This window comes from Dermacentor andersoni, chromosome 1, assembly GCF_023375885.2.
Source record: "Dermacentor andersoni chromosome 1, qqDerAnde1_hic_scaffold, whole genome shotgun sequence".
Classification (NCBI taxonomy): Eukaryota; Metazoa; Arthropoda; class Arachnida; order Ixodida; family Ixodidae; genus Dermacentor; species Dermacentor andersoni.
This window is the reverse complement of record NC_092814.1, coordinates 15,664,789-15,688,623: the sequence shown is the minus strand read 5'-3', so window position 1 is coordinate 15,688,623 and position 23,835 is coordinate 15,664,789. Positions and strand designations below refer to the sequence as shown.

The window sequence follows — 23,835 nt, the reverse complement described above, 5'->3', positions numbered from 1 at the left end:
GAGTTAGGCGGCCTGTAAAACCCTGCTACTACGAGACTAAGGTCATCAAGAAAGACTTTTAAGATTGCGTTCTCAATACCAGGTACGCCAGAAAGCTTCTCCACGTGTAGCGTTTCTTGAAAGATAATTGCGACACCACCGCCTTGGGAATCCCTATCCGTGCGGTGAATTTGATAGCCCGGTGGCGTTACCTCATCGTCGCTGATTTCACTGTGCAGCGAAGTCTCGGTTATTATTATTAAATGTGGTTTGTACGTCAGAATGATGCTTTCTACTTCTTCGGACTTATTCATAATGCTACGGGCATTAAGGTTCAGGCAACAAAATGGTTGTTTATTGCCAGTTTCAGTTCATTGCTTCTTGCTAACGTCAGGCTTTCTAACAGGAACCCTATTATTTTCTGTAGCATCCCATTTGAACAGTTCGTTATATTTTAATTTTGTCGTAGACCAACTGGGCTTTGCCGCTTGCTTTTCTTAATTCTGAGGTGCTCTGTCAGAGTTTGACGTTTCAGTCTGGTTGGGGCTGAAAAATCTTCCGAAATCGAGACATCTTTCCCTTTCAGATTGCGACAATTCTTCAATGAGGCCATCTGTTCATGGTGGTCGATCAGTTTTATTATCACGGGACGGGGTTTGTTGAGTTCCTTGCGGCCTCTCCTGTGAATCCGTTCGACCGAAGAAACAGTCACATATAGGGTATCGCTGAAAACGCCGTTAACCACCTTTTCAGTCAAATCATCTGTCGTTTCATCATCTTGCTCTTTTACACCGAGCACAACAATGTTGTTTCTCCTGGATAGGTCTCTAGTTCTATCAGGTTACTTTCCATAGTTCGAATAGTCCCTTCAAGCCTAAGAACCTCAGTTTTAACTTCTGTGATAGCTAATGTGGCTGCCTCAACAATATTAAGCTTGGATTCAATTTCGTCGAGTCTCTTTTGGATGCTTTTTTGCCCTTTAAGTAGCTCAGCGAGTTGTTGGTCTACCGTGGGACCGGGGTGCGGTTCCACGTCCCCACTTAACATCAGTAGCGATAGTACATTTCGAACATTCAAACGGAGAATGCTAAGACAGTGTGGGGACGTCAGCTGGAAAAAGCACGGGTTGTCTGATTTCACAGTACAAGCTTCGTTACTAACCTGCATGAAGAACAGGAACGTATTTAGCCTCATGTTGACAGGAGGCCAGCTGACGTGCCCACTGAACTGTTGTGACCAAGTCGGGCTCTTTAAAGCTGCGGGTGACGTCGATAGTCCACGGTGCGTTGACGCCCAGGTGTCGTTGTAGTGCTGCCAGTCATGTGCGCAATCTTGAGGAGGGGTGGTAGCGATGATAAACGGCTGTGTTGCATATTGTAACGCGCCGACCTTCACTGTCCAGCCAAGAAGGAACTGCATGAAGAACAGGAATGGATTTAGCCTCATGTTGACAGGAGGCCAGCCGACGTGCCCACTCTAGATGCCCAATAGGTGCCCAATAGATGAAATATACGTGTCGGCTCCTGTTGGTTGCCTCCGCTGCCAAATGACGGTGAAGGGCCAGCAATGCTCCTTAAATAGGGCTGGCAGAGCAACCAACGTGACTCCCGCAATCACTCGTAGGCAGTCCAGGGAGTCCAGCCAGCCAGCGATGCAGCAGCTGGGTGCGCCGGCGCAGTGTCACTCAAGGTACGATGCCACCGCCCACCGTCTTTTTGAAAGTAATTGAGCGTCTGCAGAATAGACAAAAGGTAAGTGTCGGCTCCTGTTGGCTGCCTCTGCTGCCAAATGACGGCGAAGGGCCAGCAATGCTTCTTATAGAGAGATTGCACAGCAACCGACGTGACGTAGATCCACGTTGTACCCGCAATGAGTCGTAGGCAGTCCAGGAAGGCAGCGATGCAGCGGCTGGGTGCGTCGGTGCAGTTGCACACAAGGTACGATGCGACCGCCCACCGTCTTCTTGACAGTCGTTGAGCGTCTGCAGAATAGATGAAAGGTAAGTTCGGCTCCTGTTGGCTGCCTCTGCTGCCAAATGACGGTGAAAGGCCAGCAATGCTACTTATAAAGGGCTTGCAGAGAAACTGACGTGACGTAGATCCACGTGGTTCCCGCAATCAGTCGTAAGCAGTCCAGGCAGCCGCTGGGTGCGTCAGTGTTGTTACACTCAAGGTACGATGCGACCACCCACCGTCTTCTTGAAAGTCGTTGAGCGTCTGCAGAATAGATGAAACGTAAGTGTCGGCTCCTGTTGGCTGCCTCTCCTGCCAAATGATGGCGAAGGGCCAGCAATGCTCCTTATAAAGGGCTACCAGAGGAACCGACGTTACGTAGATCCACGTGGTTCCCGCAATCAGTCGTAGGCAGTCCAGGCAGGTAGTGACGCAGCCGCTGGGTGCGTCGGTGCAGTTGTACACAAGGTACGATGCGACCGCCCACCGTCTTCTTGACAGTCGTTGAGCGTCTGCAGAATCTACAGAATAGATTAAAGGTAAGTGTCGGCTCCTGTTGCCTGCCTCTCCTGCCAAATGATGGCGAAGGGCCAGCAATGCTCCTCATAAAGGGCTTGCAGAGCAACCGACGTGACGTAGATCCACGTGGTTCCCGCAATCAGTCGTAGACGATCCATGCAGGCAGCGATGCAGCCGCTGGGTGCGTCGGTGTTGTTACACTCAAGGTACGTTCGATCGCACATCGCGGTGGCCCCAATTCCTAAAAACATATGCACCCCAAATACCATCCCGGACGACGCAGAGCAAGGGTAAAGACTCTTCACAAACGTTTTGGCATGGGACCGGGGGTGTATATACGGATGCCAGTCGAGCCAGCTCAAACACGTTCTCCATAGTGTCTACATGCAACAACATAACAACGGCATTCTTCAAAACCGCCTAGGCATGCGTGGCAGAGGCTGCAGCCATCGCCTTGGCCATTCAGGACGCCGAGCGCTAAACCAATTCGGCTGTCATATTATCCGACTCACAAGCGGCTTGCCGCCTGTTTCTACATGGAACGGCGCCCAAATCAATAATCAAAATTTTAGCCACTAAACTAGAGGGGAACCACACTATCGTATGGTGTCCGGCACACGAGCGACTGGAAGGAAACGCGAGGGCAGACCGTATTGCTCGAGGATTAAGCGTCCGAGCAACGGCATGGCCTGGCGACGCTCTTCCACCGAATTCTCGTGACATCCTCCTATAGCAAAGGCAGGAGCGGAGACGTTTTGGACATCCTCACTCCGATTTAAGCAGTCAACAGGAGAGGGACTGGCGTCGTATTCAGACGAATACATACCCCAACCTGCACCACCTACACAGAATACACCCCGCGAGGTTCACTGACGAGTGCCCGTGGTGCACAGACACACCCACACTAAAACACATCACATGGGAGTGCCCCAGGAGGCCTCCGCACATAGACAGCCCCATATTACACCAACATCCACTAACGAGGAATAGGCAGTGGAAGGCATGGCTTGCGGACGAGGGTCGGGAGAGCCAGTTGGCTCTTCTGGACCAAGCCCAGCGAGCCGCTCGTGCCAGTGGAGCCCTGGAATAGGGGCTCCAACCATCGTGCCTTATTTTATTTATGTTGAATAAAGTTTCTCTCTCTCTCGAGGTACGATGCGACCACCCACCCTCTTCTTATAGGCCGTTGAGCGACTGCAGAATCTGCAAAATAGATGAAAGGTAGGTGTCGGCTCCCGTTGGCTGCCTCTTCTGCTAAAATTTTTAAGCGGCCTTTGTCAAGCCGCTAAAAATAGCGGCTTTTTGCTCCTGTCCTGTAGCATTTGTACATTTAAAGATGAATGCAGAAAGAAAGGAATGAATGAATGAATGAATATTAAGAATAATCCTTCTCAGCATGGATGCTTTCAATTTCTAAATGCAGTGGTAACTGTCACTATTGGTGCAAGGCCCCCACATCTAGGCTGCGAGTGCCATAGCCCCTAAATTGAAATTTTCCTTTGATTCACTAGGTGTCTGATATGTACACATTAGATGTGATCCGTTTTTTTATTGACCCCAGTGTGGAGAGATAATCATTAAATTGCATTTTTTTTTTTTGCGTGGCCTGGTTTTTGGTTTGTTTCTGAATTTTTCGAGCAGCAGTCTCATGGTCCTAAGGTGACTTAAGTAATGACAATCATCAGCTTTCGTTTTGCAGAAAAACAACACATTTCCTGACCCATTGTTTGCTTTCCCATTACTCGCATATTTTTGCAGGGTAGTCTACCTATACTGACTTGCTTCACCTCCACTAAAGAGTCTTGCATTTTCAAATACTATTATTTCCTTAAAATCATTTGACACTTCTCGATTTCTGTACCGTGAGCTTCTGGTGCTATGTATTCGCCATTTTTGCTTGTTGTTTCTGACTAGAAATGTTTTCTTTAATTTAGAGCTTAAATTTTACTTTTGGTACACACAGATGGGCTTGCCATTGCATATCTGCATAGCAGGGAAACATGTTTCATTGAACATTTGCAAAATCCAATAGAAGATTGATGAATGCAGCTTGCAGTGTAATTTGACTGAATGAGCCATAAAAGTAACAAATCCTACTTTGTAAATTAAAGGACACATTAGTGTGATGTACAACATATGTTACACTAATGGTGTGGGTTCTCTTCCTTATACAGCAAAATAATCGGTGCGCGAGAAAAAAAAATATTTTGCATACCTCTTGTACACACTCATTTAAGGAAAATGAGCTGGAGCTGTCCACATGATCTACTTATTTTACCTGCGAGTATACTCAACAAAAATGTGTCCCAGCTGCTAAGTCGTATATGAAAATATGTCAGTACTGCATATGTGGGTGTTGCCTAATATAATTGAACTTAGAAAATGCTCGTAGGGATCTGATGTGCATATCTGCAGTTTATGGATACATGTAAAAGACTCAGCATCAAGTACAAGTGAACGGTCCCACTGGCCCGGAGTCGATCATGCAAACAGATTCGCTGCACACATTTGTGACCAGAAAAGATATGCCACATGAAATGGCATGCGAGAAAGTGTTGAAAATATTCCACAGTTAATAAAACGCCTACGCTATTAATATGTGGGTTCATGCACTCGATTTCTTCCGTATTAGGCACTCGCCTCTTGATTGCTTCTTGCCACAGAAAAACTCTGCATCAGGCCGTTTTCCTGCTGTGGCCTTGGTAGAAGCATGATTGTTCAAAGTGCAACAATTGAACAGATTCTATGACTTGCTTCTAGATTCGCCAGTTCAATTTCTGTGCGCTGGTCCACCTGTCCAGCAGTTCCTTAGTAAAGGGAAACCTGTAAATAAAAACACCGCTCCTCATGTAAAAAAATGCTCTACTGTGACGCTTCTCAAACGATTGTAATGCATCACAAGGGTTGTCTACTGGCGTGATGTTCTGAAAAAGAAGATACATTCGTTTACTTACATGTGAAGGTATATGCCAGAGCCCTTCGGGGCTTGGGTGGCACAAAAGGCACGAATGTCTTCGCGCGATGACATGTCAAACCTAAACTGTACGAAACTACTACGCTTCCAAAAACAGAGATTCGAAACCGAAATTCGCGCCATGCTTTATTGAATGGATGCACACATGTGATTTACATAAATTACGCACTTAGCAAGCGCTTTCTGTGAGCTTAATATTGCCACATCACCTTCATAAAGTGATAAGGGATGCGTTTTTTAATAATAAAGCATAAGGCGACCTGTACTTGTTTTCAGACCTTTCAATAGTAATTGCGCTGGCCACACTGACAAGTAGCAACAGGGCGGTACCCTAGCGGTTCCCACTTTTTCGGTTCGACTTTTGCCCTAGAGTTGGTTTTACTAATTCTATGGCGTCGCCGTACCTCTCGAGTTCCTACAGCAGTCGCCAGGTGGCGAAAGGGGTTCATGGGCTCAAAGACACTCATCGCGAGCTTTCGCTGTGCTGTAAATATTCGGTTGTTATCACAGTTTGCCGACGCAGCCGAATATGCGAACGGCCAAAAATACACCGCCGTAGTCATAGACGCAGAGTCAAAAATCAGAACCACATGTAGTGTATACACCAAACACTCGGAAATAGCGGAGGAAGTAGCGATTGCGCTGGCCCTCACTGAACAGGAATGCGAAGTCGTAGTAAGTGACTCGCAAACGGCAGTACAGAATTACGCCAAAGGTCGAATTTCCAAGGAAGCCCTGTCCATTCTGGCCAAAGCGGGCAGACCCAAAACCGCGAGCTTGAGGATCATATGGTTCCCCGCGCACGTCACCACGGAAGGCGACGCGCTCCCGAACCTAAACGAGACGGCGCACCGGACGGCGCGAGACATGACCCGCCGCGCCGAACAGGGCAACGCCTCTCGCACGATAGCGAAGGCTTCTCGAGCAGAACAGTACAGGCTCACCAGATACAACGACATAACCAGTGCATATTTGAATGCCAGAAGGATATGCCCACCGCCGAGTCCCAAATTGAACAGGAGGCAGGCCGTCGCCTGGCGACAACTCCAGACGAACACCTTCCCTAATCCATTCCGTCTTAAACGTATCTTCCCATATAAGCATCAGGACGACACGTGAAAATTGTGCCAGGAAGGACCAGCACCACTCAAACACATGCTGTGGGAGTGCAATGTAGTTATAGGAGGGATGACAGTTACTCCGGAGACCCTGTCGTCGAGGTGGGCCGCCGCTCTGCGCAGCTCAGACCTCGGAATCCAGACGTGGGCAGTCCAGCAAGCCCGTGAGGCGGCGTTGAGGCAGGGCCTTGACGTTCTCCCGTGGGAGACCTGAGCCCGGGTCGCGTTAAACCTTGCCGGACGTACAAGTAGCCACTGTAGTACAAGAAAGTTGTATCCATCCATCCATCCATCCATCCATCCATCCATTATCGCAGTTTTTAAGGAGAAAGCCTTTCTAGGCTCATGGTGAAGTTTGTGTCAGCAGACCTGACCGCCGGAGTGTCGCCGAAGCGTCATCATGCCATATGAAGACAGATTAATGAATGGAAAATGATTGATAGTGACAATTAGGGAATAATTACGTTATAATAGGGATTGGTAGAGGTTAATAATGACTAGTAATGACTAATAATGACTACTAATGACTTGTAAAGACTCTGAAATGACGAATCTGTCTAACAATGGCTTGTAATGACCACGATTGATTAGAAATGTCTACTAATGACTACGCATGACTTGTAATGACTACGAAATGACCGAGATATATGACGACAATTGATTACAAATGACTAAAAATGCTTACTAGTGAGCAGTAATGCCTAATAATGACTGAAATGACTTGTAGTGACTAGTAATGACTATGAAATTACCAGTATGTCTAACGACAGCTTGTAACGACTGCTATTGATTAGAAATGACTAAAGATGCTTAGTAATGACTAAAAGAAAGAAGAGAAAGAGGCAAAGCGAAAGAGGCGAACGATAAGAGGAGGGAGAGTAGGCTTTCGCCGTTCACCTCTTCAGAGAGATCTTACAAGACCCTGTAATTTTTCTGACTGAAACGCTAGTTATGAATTTTAAAGTTTGTAGAGGCTGTCTATCGGCCTTGCCCACAAAAATCAGCATGTCAAGCTCTATGGAGCTTAAAATTTTCTAATCGGCGCGGGTAATCTCGACAACACTGACGGAACGCCGATCGCAAGGGACCCACGTGTATTTTTCTGGAAGCGTGAAAATTCTTACCGGCGTGTGTGCAGCGTAAAAAAATATTTGGTTTTCACGCCATTGCGGGTAGCATTGGGTTTATGGACTTAGTTGATTTATGATCGCCTGGCTGTAACTAAATTTCACTGGGTGCTCACCAATTGTTTAATTATTGTTCAGCTCCTTAAGAACAGAAAAAAATGTGCAAGATAAAAGTAACAAAACATTTTATTGGCATTTAACTTGTGAATACAATAACGCTATGCTAGAAAATGAATACTCTTTCAAAGTTGCAGTGTACGAGGGTCGTTCATGTCAGTCCGGGGCTTTCTTTAAAAACAAATAGAAAAACAAATTTCAAAGTGTGGAAAAGGGATTTATTTTGCCACATAACCTCCAGCTACAGTTTCACACTTATCCCAACGTTTAACTAAGGCCTGGAATGCTTCGGCATAAAAAGATTTCTTATTACCACGGAACCATTGTAGGACACCATTCTTCACTTCATCATCAGTGCTAAAATGTTTTCCTCCAAGGAATTCCTTCAGGGGCCCAAACAGGTGGAAATCACTTGGTGCTAAGTCAGGACTATAGGGGGGAGGGGGGGTCAATATCTCCCAGCCAAGTTCCTGGATTGTTTGGAATGTGCGTTGAGCGGTATGCGGTCGTGCATTGTCTTGCAAAAGGACCACACCCTTTGTGATCAAACCCGGACGTTTCTTCCGTAAACTCTTGCGCACATCACGCAGAACACGGCAGTAATACTCACGGTATGATAGTGACACGATGGGGTCAAAAATCAAGGTGAATAATTCCCTGTTTATCCCAGAATACACTTGCCATCACTTTGCCAGCAGACGCAACTGTTCGAACTTTCTTGGGAGGTGGTGATTCCGTATGCTTCCACTGCATCGATGCTCTTTTGGATTCTGGGGTGAAATGGTGAAACTATGTTTCGTCCCATGTCATGATGCGATTCAGAAAATCCTGGCCTTCCCTTTCATAGCGTTCCTTCAGTTCTCTACAGATTTCAACTCTTCTGTGTCTGTCAAAAGCAGACAGCTGCTTTGGGACCCATCGCGCATTCCCTTTTCGGAACAACAAAGGATCATGAATTATCGCGTTCACTGTTCCTAACGACAGATTACACACCCTTGCAATTTCACGACATGCTATGCGACGATTGTCCACGATCAGCTGCTCTACGCACTGAATGTTCTCAGGAATGACTACCGTGGGCGGTGATCCACCACGACCGGGCTCGTCAGTAATAGAGATACGGCCATCTTTTGAAGCGCTTACACGTACTATTCAAATGTCTTACTGCGACTGAGTGTCTCATCACCGTACTGAGCCTGAAGTCTTCTGTAAATCTCAGCAGGTTCTATGCCCTCCTTTACTAAAAACTTCATCACAATACGCTGTTTCACGTAGACGTTCACACTGTTGACCGCCATCTTGAATAACAGTCTATTCAGAAACGTCGTGATCGGCACGGACAGCCGGGCTGCGCGACGCGCCATGAAGGCGGACGCGATCATGGGGCTGACGCCTTGATGGGATTGTCCTCTAGATGGATGTTATGAGCGTCCCCTTTGGAACGGGGCGGTGGGTTGCGCCACCAAGCTCTTGCTATTACACTGCCTAATGTCCTAAGCGGGCGAGTGGCGTGCCAGCTGTCGGGGCAGCGCCGTACATTGCGAGGAGGGGGTCTTCTGTGTTTGCCGCTAGATGGCTCTGCGTGCGCGCCAAGCGCAGAAGAAGTGTAGCGGAAACATACTTCGCTACACGTTTAACTGCGACTTCTGTAATTTACATGCTCATAATTACCGATATACACCGCAGTATAACTTTCTACGGCACGTTTCTAAAGCAACACCGCATTCACTAGAGGCGCTTTTGTCCCACTCTGAAGCATTGAACTCGTGGCTGAGTGGTAGCGTCTCCGTCTCGCACTGCGGGGACCCTGGTTTGATTCCCACCGAGCCCATCTTGCAAGTTGTTTTTATTTATGAATTGCCTTCCGCCATTTTTCGCTCACGGCCGACGACACCGGCTTTTCTGCGACACGAGCTCCATAATGCTATCACGTAAAAAGAAGTCCCGGATTGAGTTGAACGACCCTCGTACAATTAAATAAATGCACCACGACGGAATAATTGAGTACAAGAAAGTATGCAAACACGAAATATACTACGCATTTTGTTGTGAAGCACTAGAACCAGTTTTGATAGCTTCCTTATTTTTTGTCTTGTTTGTCCTGTGCTTTTCAATTTTTTTCTTTTGCATACTGGCGCATTCTCATTGATACGTAGTAGTGCAGCAAATGAGCCATAATGGTATCCTTGTGATCAGAGCATGCAAACGTATCGATATGTATATATTGGTTAACACGACAACAGTACTTTTGGGAAGACAGTAAATACTCTCACGGCATGGTCGTACATGCTAAAAAGCATTTTTTTATTAATATTGTATTAAGTGAAAAGAAACGGATGTACTCTTTGATCGTGAACATATCAAAAAGATATTCGTTTCAAATGTGATTCATTTGACAATGACGCATTAGTCACCGCACAGCTTTACAACCAATCTGTATCCAGCAAAATAAATAAATAAAACAATCAAATAAACAAGGAATAAATGACGCGTCTAAAGTCACGCGTAAATCCGTGGGAAAAGTCCGTTTTAAGCGATGGTAACTATTCGATGTGATTGAAGATCTGCCTGGTGTACGGCACTACGATGCAGAGCTCTTTCTCAAACGTCAGAGACGTAAAAAATACAGTTTCAATGCTAGCGACGCCCGCCGGCTACGCAGTTCCAAGTACGGCAGAGCGGAGAAATGGGCCCAGACTACCCCTGCTGCCACCGGACGCAAAGCGGCGCCAACTCGAGAGCCGTCGCGTATTGCGCGGCGCATCGGAGCGGCGCCGCTTGGCCGCCACCGTGGTCTGGACTTGTGTCTGGGCATAGCCTCCTATATTTTTTCATGCCCGCCCACTAACGAGAGGAACAAAGCGCGCCGTCCGTACCGCCCAGTTCATGCGCCCGCCACCAGATCACGCTGCCTACCTATACCCTGTCCTAGAGCAGACGACGCGATGACGCTGCTTGCGCGCGCGCTCAGGAGACACGTTTGGCGTTCGTATTTGACATGGAACTATAATATAACATCGCACGCTGAATTGATGTTTGTAGACAATGCGCGTCGGAAGTAAGCAACACAAAACATGTTGTGGAGAGTCAGCCCTTCACCAAAAAGCGTCGAACTGGGACATTATAGTTCACATTTTGAGGGTCTTTCGTGACAGCGGTTTTATTTCAAACTAGCCAAGTCGCGTTTGTCTGTCGCCTTCATTGCAAAATTTTTTAATATTGAGCAAAAAAACTTTGTCAGCAATAGTTTCAACAGGTTCTCTTGGTATCCTGGCGTCGAGCACCTCTACTCACAGCCTCCTTCAAAGGGTGATTCATGTGCCTTCTTCTTGCGAGAGGAACGCTGATAAATTTCTCTAATGCTTAGAGAACCGCTAAACATTGTCCAGATGGGTAGATGAGTGTACCGCGGCCTTGGTGCTTTATCAGCGAGTACGAGGGCGCCGAGGCGTTTGGCTTTGTTAACAGGCTGACGCACTCCACACAATCGATCTTTTATTGTACAGCTCTTGACAAGTAGCCGCCTACCATACCCAATGCTGCGACATCTGGAGTAGGAAGCAGAGGCTGTTCTCGCTTGAGTCACTCTGTGAGCTCTCTACATGCATCTGCAGGGAATTCCTTGCTGGTTCCTATCTTTTGTGTTTTTTCTGTGGCGGCAGTGTTCACAAGCAATCGTTGCCTTCTGCTGCCATTACGTTGCTCGTACTTGACGCCGACGCGATGCCAGTCTTCGGAGTCTTCTCAACACCTGAGAGAACAGCTCGGGCATCCGTTTGATCATTTGAGCCTGCTGACTTCCTCAGCCAGCCAAAAAACGACTCGATTGGGTCAGACGACATTTTCCTCGCTAAAACAGTGAAAGCACATCTCTTCAAGAAGATATTGAGTGGAGTCAACATTTGAACGAGTTGTCAACACCAGGCCTTCGTAAGTTTCCGTGGTTAAGAACTTCTTCGCCAGGCACTGGCTTTTGAGTTCGGCCAGGTAGTCGAGGAAGCTCAATTGTTTCAAGCCAGTTTAACCGTACGTTCATCGCTTGTAGATTCGAACTGTTTGCAGTCGGCATTGTTCTGGTGTATGTGCTGGGTACAATTGCTTCACGTCCATGAGCATGAACCAGCGGTGCACGGTGTCCATGAATTCAACCGCAGGTCCGATACCCGCGAAACGTAAGCGTCGCATACGTAGCCCGCTTGCTCTTGCAGGAGCTTCAGTGCAGCTGTCACGGCAGGAGACAAAACTTGTATTGCTTTTTTCATTTTTTTTTTCAATATTTGTGGGGAACACGTGTTTTCTTGTTAGAAATCGAACTGGCTCTACAAGGCTGCCTTGCTGAATTTTGTAGAGGCTCTTCAAGTGGCTCGCCGTTATTTGCCGCCTTTTCCTATGTCACGCGACAAAAACTGCAATCGCACGTTTTTGACCAAGTGGCACTGATCGAATGCTAGGAAAAGCTTTCGAATCGGTGTTCCTGGGTACTCAATAGAATGCGTGAGGCTTCCGTTGCATAGAAGTAGGAACGCTAAGACATTGATCTTGTGGTTGTCGGTGACAATACGCACGATGAAAAATCATGTCTTCAAATTCCTTCGAGGACGTGGCGTGGCGCATGAGCGTGTGCAGCTCGCGGCCAGTGCAATTTCTCGTGAAGGAGTGGGCCACGGGTATTTTGAACGAAACTGAAAAGCCGTTGAGGACGAAGCATAGAAGTGAGTCGGCCAGCAAAGGCTCATTTGTTGTTTCCTTAGGAAACCCAAAGCTTTGAATAGTTCCCCGTTACATTCAACTGCAGGGTGAAGTTGTTTACAAGCAAGTATCAGGTGTTCAGCCGTTTCTTCCTCCTCTACACATGCCCCGCACAACAAATGTATCTCCTGGTATCTGGCCCTTTGTTTATGGTAAAGTAGCCTCTGTTTCACGCGCATTTCGTCTACAATTAACGAGCACGCTCTGGCTTCCGATGAGGGATGAGGAGCAAACTCGGTCAGCGAGTCCGAGGGAATGCATGGATGGATGGATGGATGATTGAGGCTCAACCCTTTCAATCGGATGGATGGATGGAAGGTAGGAGCGTCCCCTTTGAAACGGGGCGATGGCAGTTGCCACCATGCTCAGATTTTTATTTTGCCTTTTATTTTTATCTGTGTTGTGAGTTATTGAATTTCTCGATTTTCTTTAAATACGTCTTCCTACCCTTTTAACCTTATGTCACCTCTCTGCTTTTGAGCCACCAATCCTCCAATCGCCTTTTGCTAATTTCCACCGCACCTTTATATACATGACTATCATTATCTCTGAACCCTAGGGCCTCAGGAAGGGTGACTGTGGCCGCATCGACATCGGGGTTGATACCATCACATTTTAGTATGAGGTGTTCCATTGTTTCTACATATTTACCACACACAGTACATGTGTCTTCTTCTTCGTTAAATTTCTTTTTATAGCTCCGCGTTCTAAGACATCCTGATCTAGCCTCAAAGAGTAGGGCACTGCCTCTTGAGTTATCATAAAACGCTTCCTTCCTGATCTGCTGTTTCCAGTATCGATATAGTTCTACACTATGCTTATTTCCCATTGAATTTATCCAATTTTTACCTTCCGCATTTTTAACCTGTCGTTTAATGCTCTGTCCTTTTTCGTCCTCGTGTCTGGCATACTTACAGGTTAGCTTTCTAGTTCTTTTCCGCCATTGTGAGTCAACGCTCTCTCTGTAAAGGTATTTAAACACCTTAGCTGCCCACCTGTTATCATCCAATTTCCTCAGACGTTTTTCGTATAGGATTTTACTCTGAGCTTCCCGTGCTTCGAATGACGCCCAGCCCATATCTCCCTGTACTGCTTCGTTTGTGGTTTTCCCGTGGGCACCTAGTGCTAACCTTCCCGCAGCTCTCTGATTTACCTCTAGTCTCGACTGAACCTCTGCCCTTAAACACAGGACCGCATTCCCGAAAGTAAGCCCCGGCACCATTACTCCCCTCCAAATGCCTCTCAGTACCTCATACCTGTTGTAACCCCACAATGCCTTATGTTTCATTATCCCGGCATCTCTTCACCCTTTTGCTATTAGAGACTGTTCGTGCTTTTCCGTGTACATCTGCCCTTTGTTTATCCAAACACCGAGATACTTGTATTCGGCCACTCGGGGTATTTCGTGGCCTTGTATTGTAAGCTCCTGATCAGTTGTATCGTTGAAAAACATCCCACCGGACTTAGCTGCACTAAAACTGAAACCTAAACTGTCTCCTTCGTCCCCACAGTAATTAACCAAAGTTTGCAAATCTTCCTGGCTATCTGCGAACAGTACAATATCGTCCGCATACATTAAACCCGGTAGTCGTTGCTCAACAACCTTTTCACCTAATCTGTACGACAGATTATACCCTAGATTGCTTCGTTGTAACCTTCTTTCCATGCTTATCATATAAAGCATGAACAGCAGCGGTGATAGAGGACAACCTTGCCTTAATCCTTTGTGAACCTCGACAGTTGTCGTACTCTTGATTCCTTCCCATGTTATTTCAACATTATTTTCTCGATATAGTTCCTGTAGAAAATCAATTACCTCATTACCGATACCTTCAGCTTTTAATATGTTCCACAGGAGTTCCCTGTTCACATTGTCGTATGCACCACTTATGTCCAGGAAGGCTAAATACAGAGGTCTATTTTCCGCCTTAGCTATTTCTATGCACTGGGTAAGCACGAACAGGCTATCATCTAAGCGCCTACCACTTCTGAACCCGTTCTGAAGTTCTCCAAGTATTCTATTACTTTCTACCCATGACTGCATTTTTAATTTCACCGCCTGCATCGCCAGCCTATATATAACTGATGTTATCGTAATTGGTCGGAAAGATTTTATGTTCTTCTTATCACCTTTTCCTTTATAAATCAAATTCATTTTACTCTGTTTCCAGCTGTGCGGAATTTGCTTATTTGTTATGACTGCCTCCAATGCTTTTATCAGCGTTTCCTTGCTTCTTGGGCCAAGTTCATTAATTAACTTGATTGGAATTTCGTCTATCCCCGCGGACGTGCATTTTGGAACATTTGCCTCCGCCTTTTTCCAGTTAAGATTGGTCAATTCTAAGCTGTTTTCTATTATGCTATTCTGTGTTGCTCCCTCACTTGGGGCGATTACCCTATCGTCTTTCCTAAATGACTCTGCTATAACTGAACCAATGTAGTTCACAGCGTCATCTCCCTCTAAACAATTTCCTTCGGCATCGTGAATCTGCTCCTCTTTTCTGTGATTAGCTTTACCCAGCCAGCTTATATGGTTCCAGAATTTTCTTGACCCCCCTTTAGTTGCATCGCGAGCTTCAGCCAGCCAGCGATCAGAGGACTGCTTTATTTTAGCCTGGACGAGGACCTGCACTTGTTGTTTCTTTTGTCGATAATATTCCCATTTTTGGCCTATTACCTCTTCAGATAACTGCGCCCTCTTTGCTTCTCTGTGTTCCCGAGATGCCCACCGTCGTTGTTCGATGGCCTCTCTAATTTCCTTATTCCACCAACTTCGTGGCTTCCCCTTTCCTCTCCAGCGGTTTACTCCTTTTACCTCTTTTATTTTTGTACTAATGAGTAGTTCTAACTCATTATAATCCCACCTTTCCATGGGATGTTTCATTATTGCTTCCTCTATGCCAGCCGCTATTTGCGCTATTTGCGCGTCATTTAATTTTGCGTACTCTTTTTGGCTTCCCTGTATTTCTCTTTTGAGTAGGGCTCCCAACTGTAGACTAATACGCTTATGATCACTTCCGAGGCTGTACTTCCCCTCTTCGTCTATTTCCATTATTGCTAGCTTGCTATACAATCCCTGCGACATTAAGCAGTAGTCAATGGTCGTTTGTCTGTTACGGGACTCCCACGTGATTTGTCCCTCACACTTAGTTTCTCTATTTACTATAACTAGGTTGTGTCGTTCACAGAAGTCTAGCATCAACTTCCCATTACAATCTGTGTATCCATCCAGATCCTCGATGTGGCCATTCATGTCACCCAGCAGACAAATATCGGCACCTTCTCCAAACTGCTTTATATCGTCATCGAGACACTTCACTAGATCTTTGTTCTCTCGCCTGTATTTGTCCCCTGTCCCTAAATAAGCTACTCCTAGCCATGCCTTTTTACCGGCAATTGTACCTGATACCCAGACACGTTCTTTGCAAGTTAACTTTATTCTTTGCCAATTTGTTCCTTCGTGTATGAGCATACCTACTCCTCCTCCCTTCCTCTCCGTTGTTGTCCTATTGCTCCCTTCCCAGACGTAGCCTTCAATAAGCGGTGGGTCTTCTAGATCCCTGAGGTGTGTTTCGCATAGCGCGTATACACCTACTTCTTCGTCCTTTAACTGCTGTTCTATTTCTAACCACCTCGCTCTCTTTCTACCGCCTTGCATGTTTATGTACCTGATCCTGGTGTTACATTTATTTGTAGTTTTCTTCCTGGCCCTCCTAGTGGCCATTTTATTGGCGTCAGCCTCTATTGCACTTTCTACACTGTTTCTACCTACCCCTATGCCCTGAGGCGCAGCGGACCCCCTAAAAAAGCTACTGCCCGACCTGCCAAGCGCCAGCCGAACTCGGCTCCTAGCCTTCCATTAAAGTGGATGCCATCTCGTGTAAAGCCTCCGCCAAAGCCTGCTCTATGCACTTCTCTGTTTATGTCTGCCACTTCAAATCCTTTCTCCTGGCTTAGCTTTCTTATTTCACAATTTACAGCCACAACGTCATTGGCAATTGCTCCGTTCCTTCCTTGCACCTCCGGCACTGTGCATACCACGATCTGGATCTGGCTATCGCCCTTAAATCGTCTACTCCCTCCGCTAATCTTTCCACTACTTTTGCAGCTTCACCATTCAACACATCATTTAGCCCCGCCGCTACCACTACCAAATTGCGCTCTGCAACATTCTCAGAAAGCTCGCTTTTTGTTTCTTTCAGTACTGCGTCCATTGTCCTGCCTGGGAACGTCCCGACTGCTACCCGCCTATCGCCCTTTGCACGCTCCATTATAGCTCTTTTGCACCTCCTCATATTTGAATCACCACCGATAAGTACTAGGGCATTCTTTCCCTCCCTCCTAACTTCCAGGTTGTGCTTATCATTGGCTATAAGCTCATTCCTTGGGGTTAGCTTGTTCCCCTCCTCTCTTCGCGCTCGCTGGCGCCCCTGTGGCTGCAGCGTCGCCTCCCGCGGGGTGTGTTGCGCTGCTTCGCTATAACTACGCCGACTCACCGGCGGCGAGCTGACTACCGCTTGCTCTGCCACCCTGCCCCCGACTTCGCATGCAGGGTCTACCCTACTTTCTGTGCTTTTGCCCCCGGCTTGGTGTCCCGACCCATCATTCTCCGCTGCGCGCGTCTCAAGCGCCTCGAGCCGCCTATGCAGTTCTGCTCTCCTTTCCTTCTCTTCTCCAAGCTCGGCCACGGTTCTTACTAATTGCGCGGCCTGCACCGCTTCCACCTTGACCAACTCGGCGACTTTCGCCTGCAAAGCTAACCGCCTCTCCCGCTCCTCCCTCAGGTCTGCTTTGAGCTCCTCGAACTTGGCTGTCCAATTTCCTTCCAGTTTTTGTACTGCTTCCCTGACCCCTTCGCACAGCCTGCACGTAAAGCTAGACTCCTCCGCGTCTGCTAAGCTCTGGAAACTGGTCTCGTCGAGGGAGCACCAGCGCAGGCACTCGTCGCACTGCACTTGCTCCGCGTCCCCCGCGGCCTTCCCTTTCTTTGGTCTCATCGTTAGGCCTACGTCCTTAGGCTCAACGAGCACGTCCGCCAAATCACTTCGAAGAGCTAGCTGAGGTAGTTAAATAGGCCTATCAAATAGGTCCCGCCTAGCACCTAGGCCTAACGAAGGAAACCGCCAGACCTAGACAAAGCCGGTACGTTTACCACGCTTACCGCGAATTCAAAATTTGCGCTCCTGCTACATGCAAAATAAAACACTTCAAAAACATCAGCTAATAAGAAGAAAAAAAGACTATTTAGCTACGAACGAAGTCGCTGAAGCCTCGACACAGGAGCGTCCGCACGCCCAATTACTATTTAAATGCAAAAAAAACAGCATATAAAAACAGAAGCAAGCTCAAAGCATGCACAAAAACTTATGATTTCGTCGTCGCCACGGGCGGCGGTGGCGCGCGCCACCTAGCTTTGAATGGTACTATATGCATGCATACCTATGTATTTACTCCGTTACTTTTGCGTTGATATTATCCACCAATCAGATAGCCCCCGTTTAGTTATTTCTACCTGTTCAAAGTCTATTTTACTTTCACTGTCTTTAAAACCCAAAGCTTTGAATAGTTCCCCGTTACAGTCAACTGCAGGGTGAAGTTGTTTAGAAGCAAGTATCAGGTGTTCAGCCGTTTCTTCCTCCTCTCCACATGCCCCGCACAACAAATCTATCTCCTGGGGCCGAATCTTATAACGGTTCGGTTGGGGAACCGTTCCTTTGGCCTCACCTGATTGGCCAAAATTTTGATTACGTCACAGGTCGTCAGAGGCAGCGGGGCGGTATCGCAATTTTTGAATACGTCACGCATCTGTCAATCATCTTCAAAGCGAACCGGTCGTAGGAACCGGCGAAGGGGTAGTCCGCTTTGGGTTCCGTTGCTGTGGCTTGGCTTTGGCTTGTGACCGTGGCCGCGCGCGCCGGTCGCGCGACCCCGGAGACATGCGGACGTCGCGCGCGCGTGCGTTGGTTGCTTCGGAGGCTATTACTTGCCTTCGTCGTCTGCTTGGCGTTCCTCTTTCGGTGTCGACCACGGCTGGAAGCGCGATACGCGTTCGAAGAAGTGACGGATAATGAGTTGCACCGCCCTTGCTGGCTTTCTAAGTAAACCTTTTGCAGGCTACGCTATCAAATGGAGGGGACTCAGGTGCAAGCGTACGAGTGGCCATTCCACGCAGAGGAAGGAATATTGCGCGCTGCGGTTCATCGCCACCGGCCTGCAGCTCCCAGAGGTCGGTCGGACGTGAAGCATTCATCGGAATGACCTAGATCTCTGCTGCCGACACTGTCCACAAAGTTGCTCTCGCAATTGCTGTGTTGGCCGGTTGAAGGGCTGGGTCAGCTTTCCCGTGACCTCAGCTTCAAAGCCAATGCCAAGGAGATATTTGCATGGTGACATCGAATTCTCAGTGCTATCGCCAGCGTGAATAGCTCGCATATCGCCGTTCAGCAGTCAGAAGGGTTCAACCTAGGCCCGTTCAGCACTTCCTTCGTTCGGCTGATAAAACTATATACAGTCAGGACGGGAAGATATTGTGGAGATCTCTTATTTGGCTGCCCTTTTTTTTCTCTGGTTCGGGAGTGCTGCACTTTGTTACTCAATTTTACGGCACAGAGCGCATTGTCAGAACCACACTCTTCGATTTGACTTCGCGCGCAGGCAATGCAGGGCCCGTGTATCGTAATGTTCGATTTCAAGTTCCATTGCTTTTATCACGCGACGCGCCGTGCTTATCGCAGGGACAGCGGCAGCGCGGCGGCGAGCGAGTCGTGTCCGAGCCGATGACGAAGGGCGAAAAAAAATGGAAAATTGATATAGTCGGCTAGTAAAGGTGTCCCTAAGAACCAGTTCACGGTTTTGTCGCACTCGCTACTTGAGAAGTGCCGGCAGTGCGTTCCTGTTGCGTGCATCGTGCGAGCTCCTGGTAGCAGACGACATTGCGCTGCGCTCTGCCAACTCATTTACGCTTGCGATACCGCCTGTCGGCTGAGAATAAAAAAGAATGACATTAATAAATTACTTCTGCATTGCGTAAACGCCCGGCACCACACGTTTATACTTCAGAACTTGGCGTATAATATTTAATTTATATTTTACATTTATTTAGCAAGCAGAAACATTCTGCAATTCCTCGATTACCTCGTCATATAATGATGTACACTTCAGAGGTGGCACCCTCTCATCTATTGGTCGCGTCCTCCCCTTCTTTCACCGCCGGCTTGGGAGTGGCACATCTAGTGACGTAAGCGGCGAAGCGAACGGTTCGTATTCCGAACCGTTATAAGATTCGGCCCCTGGTATCTGGCTCGGTACGTTTTAGTCCGCAGTACACCTGTCCTGGCCTCAAACAACAATGAGCTTCCTTTAAAGTTATCGTAAATATTTTCTTTGGCTATTTATTTCTTAAACGTCCTGTATGTCACTAATGCTGATTTGGTTTGCATCTCTGTTTTCCACATACCCCTCTCTAGTCTCCTTAACCTTTTTCTTGACGGATGATTCCTTACCTGTCCCCCCACTGCTGCCCAAGTATTTGCTTGACAATTATCTCCGCGAGTGCCTCTCGCGGCGAGCCGTGGCGTAAATCGAGGAGGAAGAGAGAGGGCAACGGCCGGTCTCTGCGGCACCATTGCGCGGGCATGAAAAAATATAGGAGGCTATGGTCTGGGCAAATGCAATGTAATGCGCTCGCAGCGCCCTCGGCCCATTTTTCGTTACGCGACGGGTCAGCTGGAAAGCGTGTTCGGTCCACTGGTATTCAAGTCGGGCGGTGGTATGCGGATGCGATCGTTGCGCCCCATCGTGCCATCAGTGCTCGCCTCTTTCTGTATCGGCTCCGCTGCCGTTGTATTCATCTCAGCGAAAATTTAAGTTCCGTTCACTTTTTCCTAGCTTTCCAGCGGCGATGTCCAGCCCGGCGCCAGTGGAAAACGATGTATCACTACAGAACGGTGGGACGGACTGTCGTGTAAGTGAAATCAGGCAGCGTCAATGCTGTTGGTCTTGCGTTGTGCGACGCCGCCATCATGGCGATTGCAGTGCCGTGCAACGAATACCTAATACTGCCGGAGTAGTTCATCGAGCCATGCACATTTCTACTTTCAAATCTTATTCTGCAGGTCGAAAGATTTCAGTTGTGTTCTGCTGGCCGTAGCTCTTTCTAAGAGATTGTAGCGTGTGCCGCTCGACTTCTGGCATTGTTCTGTAGAATTGTTTTACTGTGTCAAGGCCCCAGTTCTTGCTATTTGTCTTAGTAGTGGTACTGATAGGTCAGTTGCAAACTGACCTGAGGCACTAGTTACTGATAATTTAGCCAGCATTCACGAGAGGGTTTTGCATATGCAAACACGCATGCATACGTTGAACGAGTGACTTATCTGTGTAGGTGCATTGGCGCCTTAAATATATAGCCTTTATATAATAGATGTGTCATACGGTGCATTTTCCATCGCGATCAGCCCGAATGGGGTCTAATTTTTCGACAGGGATTTGCCCCCCTTGCGCTGCTTGCGCTAAAGGCTCACTCGCACTAGGCCGACCCAACACCGATTTTGGTCTGCCGACAGTCGGCAGACCGAAATCGTTGTCGTGTTGGCCTAGTGCGAGTGAGCCTTAAGCCAGTCGTGATTGAGCAATTCGGTCACGATCGGGCTCGATTGCGATCGAAAATGCACCGTGTGACACCCACATTAGATGTTCCAGGGAAGGCCGTGGTAACGAATACGACAGGGAGAAGAGTGATGTAACTCGTGAATACTCATAGGAGGAGGAACTTCTCCCTGTCAGCGTGGTTTTAAATTGGTGTGTGTGTGTGATTGTAGTAATGGACAATTCGGAGCAGGCTTTTAAAGTTCAGCTGTTCAGCTTCAATTAAGGTGTATAATCAAATATTTTACGTACCTAATCATGCTTAGTTACTTGCTTGACTGGTGTGCTACTTTGTCAACCCCTTAAACAGCAGACAAAAAAATCGCGAAAGACGAAACGCGTATGTGAAGTAGGCTGTTCAATGCATGTTCTCACTTTTTCTCATCCTCACAATTGAGGAACCTTCCAGATTAATTATATAACTACTGATTACAGAACAGAAACGATTACAGTTTGTTTCACAGGGGTATAAGGGAAGTGTGGGGCATCTGCACTGCTTGAGTCATACAAATGTGGCTTATACCCGTCACACTGGACATTTTAATGGCATAGCATCGAATGACATTATTTGGTTGCTACACAGCGATATGTAATGCCATTGGAATCGAATGACTTCCACAATCAAATGAGTTCGAGAAACTCATTTGGCTTCGCACTCGAAGCGAATGTATACTCTATCCCAGAGACAAGGCAAAATATGACAATGAGCATTCGTAATTTGAGAAGCATTCATGTAAAGAGGTAATTCAAAGCTGTACGGCAGGCCGTCACAAAATGTTTTTACTCTCCACTTCAGTGGCGTCTGACGGCTGTTGCTTTACTAGCCGCTCATACTGTAAACAACCGGGCGCCTCTATGCACGTGTTTTCGGCATCCCGAATGGCATCTGCATCTATTAGATGATCGAGCCTCTTCCTCTGATTAGTATGCTTTGCTCGCAATGCAAAGCGCGCATCAACTAACCACTTCACGTACTGCAACTGAGCATCGTCGTCCAGCGCTGCCACCTCATTCATATTGTTTGTATTCAATTTGTTGGCTATGGCTACTAAGGTGGCCAAGCCTTGTTTTGGTTTAGTGGCCAGACATTCTGGAATTAGAAGATTTATATGTGTTTTATTCTAGTGAAGCGACGCCCCATAGCTATATTAAAATAAATAGATTTACTTTTCAGACATTCTACACATACCTTGTTCTACTTTCCTCACCAATTTTTTTGCAATGATTGCCTTTGATATCATGACCGAGTGGCATTCATTTTTCCTGTGTAGCACCACCACGTGTTGAATGGCATTCGTTGTACCGAATGTCATTCGAATCTAGTGACATTAAAATGTCTAGTGTGACAGGGGTATTAGTGTGGGAGGCACTTTACCAGCTACAGGAAGTATAGATATCGGGCTGCAAGCTCCACTTTTATATCTTCAGTAGGTGCCTGAATGTATAGTAAGTGCTTCGATTTCTCAAATCTTTGTCTGCCAGTGGAAAACAAACTGCTCTGCACTGGATCGACATACTTCTCACACTCTGCTGGTATCAAAAAGAGTATCTAAATGTAGCTGTGTCTTTCTTTGTGGTTATCAATGTATGTTGGGGTAACTTTATTGTTCCTACTGTATAATGCTTGAAGTAAAAGGATAGAAAGTTGGGTGATTTGGTTCGGTAACATAATGCTTGAAGTTCCAAATCGAACGTCGCATCAGCTTGAAACGCATTTACTGCATGAAAGCACCCCGTTGCATCCCACTATTTATGTAAAGCTCTCATTCAACCTCTTAGCAGGAGGAAAAGGCTCTTCAAACAACCTGATGGGAGCACTCCGCTGTGGTGCAAGTTGATATGACAACCAGTGGAACATGCCTGTCCATTCCAGATAGGAAAGCACTGCGCTCACTGTACTGTTTCACATTGGCTATTAATACTTTGGAAGACCCTATTGCAATAGTCTGGGCACAGATGACAAGCCCTGTGACTTATGTTCGTTAATTGGTGAACAGTAACGTTTTATTCTTTCAAATGCAAGGCACGTTACGAAAGTATTCACTTAAATATATGAGCAAGGCACACTTAAATTTCTAACTGCTTTTTCATTGAACTACATGTAGATTCAAACTCTTAGAGGTCTTTTGTGTAATGTCAATAACCCAGCAAGCACACAAGGCAACTATGGGTTCCTGCCACCATCATGAAGGTGTTTACAAGCACCGGACACCTGTACAAGCAGTCTGGGGGTTGTGCGAGCTTGTCTTCAAGTCTCATCAAGTTTGGTGTTCCAACATACACACAGCACGTTTGCCACATAACGTGACCACCCAAATGTCCCCTTTGTTTCTCATACCGGGTGTGGGGGTATCATGGTTTGTTCCGACAACTGCATCATAAATACATCATCGACTTCTACAAAGCAATAGCAGTGACTGGAAGATTCCATTACTGCAGGACATACAACTTCATTGTTGAGTCTTGCATCATTCCGGATTCCATCAAAACACACATGAAAAAGAGGGAAGCGAACCAAGAAGCATGACATGCTGCAAAATCTTGTGTAGTGGTGTACCAATTGTTTGCGGTCATCTAGCTCACCTAAAATGTGGCATTGCAAATGCTGCTGTATTCGGCCATTCGATATGGTCAGCTTGTTGCAGCCATTGTCACCT

General features: G+C 47.0%; 1 protein-coding gene across 1 annotated transcript in view; it reads left to right on the top strand.

Moving 5' to 3' along the window:
- The first annotated feature begins 20,308 nt into the window (after nt 1–20,308).
- Nucleotides 20,309–23,835, top strand: part of hfp (Poly(U)-binding-splicing factor hfp) — a 158,378-nt gene continuing 154,851 nt past the window's right edge. Inside the window, exon 1 of the mRNA XM_050193919.3 lies at nt 20,309–20,498. Within this exon, the coding sequence (XP_050049876.1) occupies nt 20,436–20,498 (63 nt within the window). The 5' untranslated portion in view covers nt 20,309–20,435. The remainder of the gene's footprint in view (nt 20,499–23,835) is intronic.